Genomic DNA, 8,266 nt, shown 5'->3' with positions numbered 1-8,266 from the left:
CCGGGTCCGCGGGTGTGCCGAGCTCGACATGGCAGAGCTCATATGGGCGAAACACCTTGGGCCGAGCACGGGACTCAACCTCTAAACCCCAGGTCCATTTCATACTTCCTTGCTTCACTTTCTCAAGTCGATTTGCTCCGATCATAATATATCCATCAATTCCAATTGATCAATTAAGATATTTCATTGTTGGAACAATGAAAGGGAGGTTTGACAAAGGAAATTCTTCTTATACGTACGCAAAGCTCTATTCTCAATGAATTGAGAATTTGAAAAAACTCTTCGAAGGATAACTCAACACCAATGATTAAGACGACTTGTTGAGAATGGAAATTTCACAAGTATATATTCAAAATACAAAGATGAAACTGCCTTCACGAACCATATCATGTTGGATGATTATGCTCCATTAGAAGACAATGATGCTGATGAAGCACTACTCCGTACAAAAAATTGAGGTAGAAGTCTGAGTTGCAATTGACGAATTGAAAGAAAATTAATATAGAGACTTGGGGAAAACCCCGTGCAATTTATAGCCAAATTATACCGTGCACTGCGGTGCATAATCGATCTGAGCTTCAAAACGATATCGTCATTTTGTTTAATGAAAAGAAACGACATCTGTTTTTCGTCGTTCCGCAAAAAGTAATTCTGTTATTCAGTTTTCTATGTACAGAATTGTATAGTAGAATGCACATAAACTCCTAATATAATACATATAATCTAACATAATACATAATACACATAAACTCTTAACATAATACACATAAACTCTTAACATAATACACATAAATACAAGTGTTTAAAAAAAACCTGTAACGAGATTGGACAGACGGAACGGTGTCTGTCGCATCAACTCGCCCACCAACTTATAAAAACGTCGTTGTTTTGGACCAGGGTGCATTGTGCGCCCCGATATAACAATCCGTATTATGCCAATCATTATTGTGTGGACCAAGTTGTGTGGATCATATTTTGTCTACTGTAAAATAATGTGCATTCAATACAAAAATAATGTACATTCAATACAAAAATAATGTAATTGTATTCAGGTGATGTACATTATTTTATTCTGAGTATACATTATATTGTATAATGTACATTCAGTACAAAAATAAAGTACATTTAGTATATTACAAATGTATTTTTAGTTATGGTCCACATAACATTGTATGGACCATGGTCCACACAATAATTTGCATGTATTATGCCTAGTTTAATTGGGTTTGCATAATGAAGGCCCTCTTTATATTTCAACCCATATATGCTAAAACATGAAGTAAGGCCCAAAACGGCCCATTATATCCAACCCCTGTAAATATATACTTTCCCTCTTTCAGAAAACCCTAGCACCGCATCACGCTAGCAGCAAGAAATCCCTAGTGGCATTGGTATACCTGTAGATTGAAGATCGAAAATGTCGATTGGAGAGCTAGCGTGTACCTATGCTGCATTGATCCTCCACGACGATGGAATCCCCGTTACCGTAATCAATCTATTACTCTCAACGAATTTGTTATGAAATTTGCAATTTTTTTAATCCCTGATGTTTTTGCAGGCGGAGAAGATTGCCGCACTTGTGAAGTCGGCTAATGTCACCGTGGAGTCGTACTGGCCTAGCCTCTTCGCCAAGCTCTGTGAGAAGAGGAACATTGAGGATCTCATCATGAACGTCGGTGCCGGTGGTGGAGGTGGCGCTGTTGCCGTTGCTGCTCCTGCCGCCGGTGGTGCTGCCCCTGCCGCAGCTGCACCAGCTGCTGAGGAAAAGAAGGTATGTATACTTAGACCGACTATAATTCAATGGATATATGTTAAGAAATATTTATGTGATTGCGATTGGTTTGTATTTCCAGGAAGAACCTAAGGAAGAGAGTGACGATGACATGGGATTCAGCTTGTTCGATTAGGAGGTGCACTAGTATTGTTACAAGGATAATAGTGGATACTAGTTTCTTGTTTATGCTTAAACATTTCTGAGTTATACTATCAAAACTGGTTTTGTTTTTATTGATTGCTGTTTCTATCTCCTCTTTGCAACTCAATTGAAATTGATTGATTTCTGCTCATGAGTTCTTGGCCAATCTTGAATTGTTAAAGATTGTGTTTGTCAATGTTTGGTTGTCTGAGATTTGGTGTTTATTGTTACTATATCCAGCCTGCCTACTATCATTGTTTATCTTCCTTCATCTCACACTCTCTCATTAGTGTTTGATAATCTTTTGAATATTGTTGGCATTGGAATTCTGTTTAGGTTTAAACTTAATATCCTATGAGTTGAGTTTTCATCAACTGAACTTCACAGCTTGAATCTTCAACATGACTTTAGGTCGTGTTGATTTGAGCCATGAACACACACCAAGAGATTGCACTCCTGGTTCTTATAGTTGTGGTATTCCCAGCCCCCATCCCCTTCCCCACATTTGGGGTATATATATCAGGGCAGGCAGGGTGTTCCCCGCCCCCATTCCCCCATCAGGATGGGGAATTTGGTAGCTTGCTGAGTCCCTAGGACAATGGCTATCTGAACAACCATCTGCTGGTCCCCATTCCCCCATCAGGATGGGGAATTGGGTAGCTTGCTGAGTCCCTAGGACAATGGCTATCTGAACAACCATCTGGTGGTCTCCTTTCTATGCGGAAAGGAGATGAAAGAACAGAGCATATGAACAGCTGCTTTGTTCTATGCTTTTACCAAGCAGACATTGTCTACTATAAGGTGTTTATATGATGTAATATAAAGTTCGCAACATTTAAGCATATGTTTAAGCATTTTTCTTCATTTATTCATTTCTTTTTGGTTAGTGATTGGGGTTGTAATAGAAGGCCATGGCACTGCCTGGTTATTGAGAAAGACACCATAACTTATTGCCAGTTTAATGCGCTTAAATTATACAATGCAACATCTTCACTATAGACAACATAAATGACTGCTACGGAGGAAGGGGATGTGATAAAAACAACTAGCTCCATTAACATTTAACAGTTAACAGTTAGTAAACTATTCACCAAAATACAATAACCCCATAAGTATGGGAATTGGAATATTTGGTAATGATAATGGATTTTGCCGTTTTGGTGAAAGTAATGGTAGTAGGGTGGAATTAGAATGATTACCAATATGAATGTTTGGTTTTGTATGATCCTATAATGAGAATAAATGTTGTAAAAATATATTTTAAAAAATGAGACAATTGATCCTAATATAATGACATCTAAAATATAATATGAACAAAAAAATCAAAACAAAAATCTAAAAGTATTAATTCAAACTTAAAAATTAGATTACCAATAAGATGGAATGGTATCTCCTTTTAATTTTAGGGAATGAAATTTTTAATTGAAAGGGTAATCAAAACTCATAATTGTTAGCCACAAGCACAGCAAGCGTATCCACTTGGTCTGTCGCGTTGCTATTTTGATGCTTCATGGGATAACGGTACAGGAAGAGCGATGGGTGAAGTACTTATGTCGCCGACGAGAGAGTTTGCAACTACATGTACATGTGGTCCTCTTCCTAATTGTAGTTCAGTTCTCAGGGCCGAGACCATTGCTCGTAGATAAGCCCTATCTTGGCTCAAAGGTAAGAGGGAGGTGGTAGTAGCTCTTCATACTGATTGTGCCATTGCTTGTAGAGAAGCTCTATCTTGGCTCAAAGGTAAGAAGGAGGTGGCAGTAGCTCTTCATACTAATTGTGCCATCTTGCGTCACAATCTGTGCTATCCTCAATTGAAATCCTTTTATATATTGGCATAGCCACGATTGCAATACTTTGGTGAGTAGCTTTGAGTTTTGTTCGATTACTTTTGTTCTTAGATAAGCTAATCTTATAGCCCATACTTTAGCAAAGTCTTGTAACTTCTCGTTGTATTGAGACTCTGTTCCCTCCGACTCTATTCTAGGGTTTTTACATTTATCTACTATGTATTTTCCTTTCAAAAAAAAAAAAAAACTCGTAATTGTGTTTTAAAAAGCTGTCAATCAAACACTGACAACTCATGAACCAAACACACCTTATTTGCCCTGGTGTAACTTTAACAAGGATATGTGCATTAAAAATTTAAAATGTTGCTGCAAGCAAACCATTATTATTATTATTATTATTATTATTATTTGTTTTGACAAAAGAAATTTGGGGCAACCACAAAAACTTGTGTGAGCTTGTTTAGCATGAAGTGTGTAATATTTTTTTAATGAATCTAAAAAAAAAAAGAAAAAAAAAACTATATTTTTGTTAAATATTCACATGAACTAAGGCCCAAAACGGCCCATTATATCCAACCCCTGTAAATATATACTTTCACTCTTTCAGAAAACCCTAGCACCGTATCACGCTAGCAGCAAGAAATCCCTAGTAGCATCGGTATACCTGTAGATTGAAGATCGAAAATGTCGATCGGAGAACTCGCCTGTACCTATGCGGCCTTGATTCTCCACGACGATGGAATCCCCGTTACTGTAATCAATCTATTGATCTCAACGAGTTTGTTATGAAATTTTGCGAATTTTTTAGTCGCTCCTGATGTTTTTGCAACGTTTGGGGTTTTTTGCAGGCGGAGAAGATTGCTGCACTTGTGAAGTCGGCTAATGTCACCGTGGAGTCGTACTGGCCTAGCCTCTTCGCCAAGCTCTGTGAGAAGAGGAATATTGAGGATCTCATCATGAACGTCGGCGCCGGTGGTGGAGGTGGCGCTGTTGCCGTTGCTGCTCCTGCTGCCGGTGGTGCTGCCCCAGCCGCAGCTGCTCCAGCTGCTGAGGAAAAGAAGGTAGAACTATAGTTAGACCAACTATAATTCGATGGGTTTATGTTAGTGATGTTAAGAAATATCTATATCTGATTCAAATTGATTTGTTTTTCCAGGAAGAACCTAAGGAAGAGAGTGACGATGACATGGGATTCAGCTTGTTCGATTAGGAGGTGCATTATTATTGTTACAAGGATAATAGTTCTTGTTTATGCTTAAGACATTTCTCAGTTGTATACCTATTTTTCTGGACCTCTATTACCTAACAAGTTTTGTTTTTTATTGAGTGCTGTTTCTTTCTTTTTGCAACTCTGTCGAATTTGATTGTATTCTGCTATATGACTTCTTGGCCAACCTTGAATGAGATGAAATTGTTTCCTTTTTAAAAAAAAATCTTAGGTAAATGGTGTTTTTAATTAGGAACCAGGCCAATCCGAAAACTGGCAACTGCTGGTTCTTATATTTTATAAATTCTTGAGAATAATTTGCAATCATGTGTAGATCCTGCATTAGGATATTATTTGGCAAGGTGTTATGGTACTGGTTTTTTTTGAATGGTTCTACCAAAAGGTTGAATCCCAACCCCAATGGCCGGACATAGATGTAAATCAACAGAGACACAATAGCTCCGCAAATTGGGCCCACTTTGGGCAATCCTTACACGAATCTTTGTCTCTCTTCCTAAATACTGCCTACTGAAGCTGTAAGCTAAGTTTGTGCGGGCAATGAAGTGTTGTCATATCTTGTAAATCAATTAGCTTATTTGTTCTGCAAGAATTGTAGCTAATCTATTGATTTGAACTTCTTTTGCATTCTTTGAAGTGTGATATTATGTCTCATTTTAAGGACAATAACATGGCAACATAGTATTCTATGATAATGGTGTTTTGGATTTCCCTTTTTTTTTTCTTCCTCCCTCTCAGCCTATTATGTATTTTCTTTGGGTGCTATGAAATTGCTAGTTGAGATAAAATATAGAAAGCCCATTGTTGGAGTTTTACAACTAAGCTTTTGGCAATGTTATTTCTGAATTCTGAAGTCTATCTCTGAAGTTGATCACCAATATCAGTCCATGAAGAAACCATTGCCATTTGTTTCTTTTTCCTCCAAAATCATTCGTTCATGCATCTGGATTAATAAACTTTTATTAATGAGAAAATTTTGTATTTATATTTGTTTATGTTATAAATTAATATAAAGTTAACTAAATCGACATTTGATTTTAAAATCTTACTATGTATTGCAACAAAGCCCAATTTCATTGAGTTTGTAGAGGATCTAAACAACATGTGCTCATTTATCATAGTTCTCATCACCTCACAATCTAACTTGGGTAATTAATTCCAAGATTGTCATTTGTGTTCAAGTCATAAGGTGGAGATAATTCTTTTCACTGGTTCTTTCCTTAGAAGTTTCTTTTGTAGTTCCTCTAATGATTTTTCATGATATTCTCTCTTTTGGGCTCTAGTGTCATATTAAGTTTCAAATGGGGAAATCATTTACTCATCCCATCAACTTAAAAAAAAAAAAACCACATCTAAATTTATTACTCTTAGTCTAATAATCCATGTTTGACTCTTGATGAGACGGATGCTATATAAACTATACTTTTTTGTAAGATTGTCTCACGGATCCTTATCCAATCCGTAAAATGAGGAGTCACGATGATAATGTAATAATTATATAGAAAAATATAATATTAATTAAAAATAAAATGTCTTTTACAAATAAGGGACTGTAATATTTTTGAGAAATAATGTAATATTTTTTTTTGAAAGCAACCTCAAAGGTATATATTAGAGATACTCAGAAATTGAGTCTGGAGAGCTAGTCTCCCCGTACTGAATGATCTAGGAATAAAACTGACTAAACAACGATCTAATAAAGAAATAGAAAATTTGCAACTACCAATGGCATAGCCGACGTAGGATCGAACTGGCTCTGCAGTTGCAACTATCAATGGCATAGCCGACGTAGGATTGAACTGGCTCTGCAGTCGAAGATAAGCAGTGCTGTAGACTTGAGCAATCCGTTAGTAATTCAAAAGATCGCTCCCCACGATCCCTTAACCAGGATAGGGCCTCTTTACATGCAAAGGCCTCAGCCATAAGTGGGGGAAAACAAGGAGGTAACATAGCATTGAAGGCCGCAACATAGCCTCCGTTTTCATCGAATAAGACCGCCCCCACTGAGGCTTTGTTGGACGTAGGCAGGAAGCTGGCGTCAAAACGGCACGAACGCAATCCGGCGTTATAGCAGCTTGCGGTTCGTCCATGCGGCTCGAGGCAGCAACGTGTGTAGGCATGGTAGCAAGGGCTGTCGCCAGTGCTCGTGGTGTGGTAGAGACGGCAGTAGCAACAGTCGTCCTCCTCGCGTCGGCATCCGGATGAGCTCGTTGCCATGCTTGCAAAGCGGCCGTAGCGGACGCCACGACCTTCTTCAGAGATGGGAGACATGCATCCAAAACCGCACAATTCCTCGCCTTCCAAATAAAATATAGAATATCAGTTGTGAAAAATATTTCATTAGAGTCAAGAATACTCAGAACTTCTTCAAACCAAGAATGAAAAATATTGTCACAATGGTAGGGATTGGAAGGTGGGATTATTCCAAATGGCTCTTGCAAAATCACACAACACCAAAGAATGCATGGTGTCTTCATGCATGATACCACACATGGCACAAAAGGGATCAACCTCTACCCTCTTTATAAGCAAGTTCTTAGTAGTAGGAAAAACATCACTCAAAGCTCTCCATAGAAAAGTTTTCCATTTAGGGGGATTTTAAGCTTCCACATTGTTTGCCATTTTTCAAAGGTGTCTCCACTACGAACAAAATTCCCCACAGTGACTCTATAGCCGCTTTTAACACAATCCTTCGGGTCCCCGACAGTGGCGGACCCAGGAATTTTGTTCAGTCGGGGCAAAGACATTAAAGTAAAAGAGATAGTTTGAAAAACAATAAAACACTTAAGAAATATAGTCATAAATATTGTCGGATATAAGTGAAAAATAAAATACATTAAAACTTTATAAAAATATTCATAACAAAATATGAAATATAATTAATTTAATAAAATAATTCAAACAAAAAATACATTATAAATTACACATGTCATTATTAATATAAAAAAGAAATATATATATATATATATATATATATATATATATATATATATATATATATATATATATATATATATAGGCGGGTTCAGGTGCGGAAGTGTCTTACGGTGCGGCAACACCAATAGTTCAACAAATATGCACCATCAACGTTAGGAAAATACACCACAAAACAGAGTAAACAGAGCCCTGCATCACCAAACACACACCATTAGGTGTGAGTAAAAACACCATACACTGTTCGGAAATACACCGTTGGGGTGGTGAGTTATATGGTGTATTTTTTTGAGTCTGTTGTGTATTTTGTGATGTTTTATTGCATTTCATTGTGGTGTGTTTTTATTACACTGTTGGTGTATTCTGAAATTTGACCGCACCGCCGCACGGTAAGACCCCGCCGCA

The 8,266-nt window shown here is 37.4% G+C and overlaps 1 protein-coding gene across 4 annotated transcripts; it reads left to right on the top strand.

Moving 5' to 3' along the window:
• The first annotated feature begins 1,338 nt into the window (after nt 1-1,338).
• On the top strand, nt 1,339-5,124 carry LOC109176224 (60S acidic ribosomal protein P1-like). 4 transcript variants are annotated; one of them, XM_019325681.1, is made up of 4 exons: nt 1,339-1,486; nt 1,559-1,771; nt 1,854-1,940; nt 4,945-5,124. In XM_019325681.1, exons 1-3 carry the CDS (start codon nt 1,418-1,420, stop codon nt 1,905-1,907), a joined length of 336 nt encoding a protein of 111 aa, XP_019181226.1. In that variant the 5' UTR covers nt 1,339-1,417; the 3' UTR covers nt 1,908-1,940; nt 4,945-5,124. The 4 variants fall into 4 exon arrangements, with proteins under 4 accessions (XP_019181226.1, XP_019181225.1, XP_019181224.1 ...); XM_019325680.1 differs by lacking the exon at nt 4,945-5,124 and having other exon boundaries at nt 1,854-2,081; XM_019325679.1 differs by lacking the exons at nt 1,559-1,771; nt 1,854-1,940 and adding an exon at nt 4,551-4,763 and having other exon boundaries at nt 1,340-1,486; nt 4,859-5,124.
• The last annotated feature ends 3,142 nt before the right edge of the window (nt 5,125-8,266 follow it).

Source organism: Ipomoea nil, unplaced genomic scaffold, assembly GCF_001879475.1.
Source record: "Ipomoea nil cultivar Tokyo-kokei standard unplaced genomic scaffold, Asagao_1.1 scaffold0688, whole genome shotgun sequence".
NCBI lineage: Eukaryota > Viridiplantae > Streptophyta > Magnoliopsida > Solanales > Convolvulaceae > Ipomoea > Ipomoea nil.
This window is presented reverse-complemented; position numbering and strand designations above follow the sequence as displayed.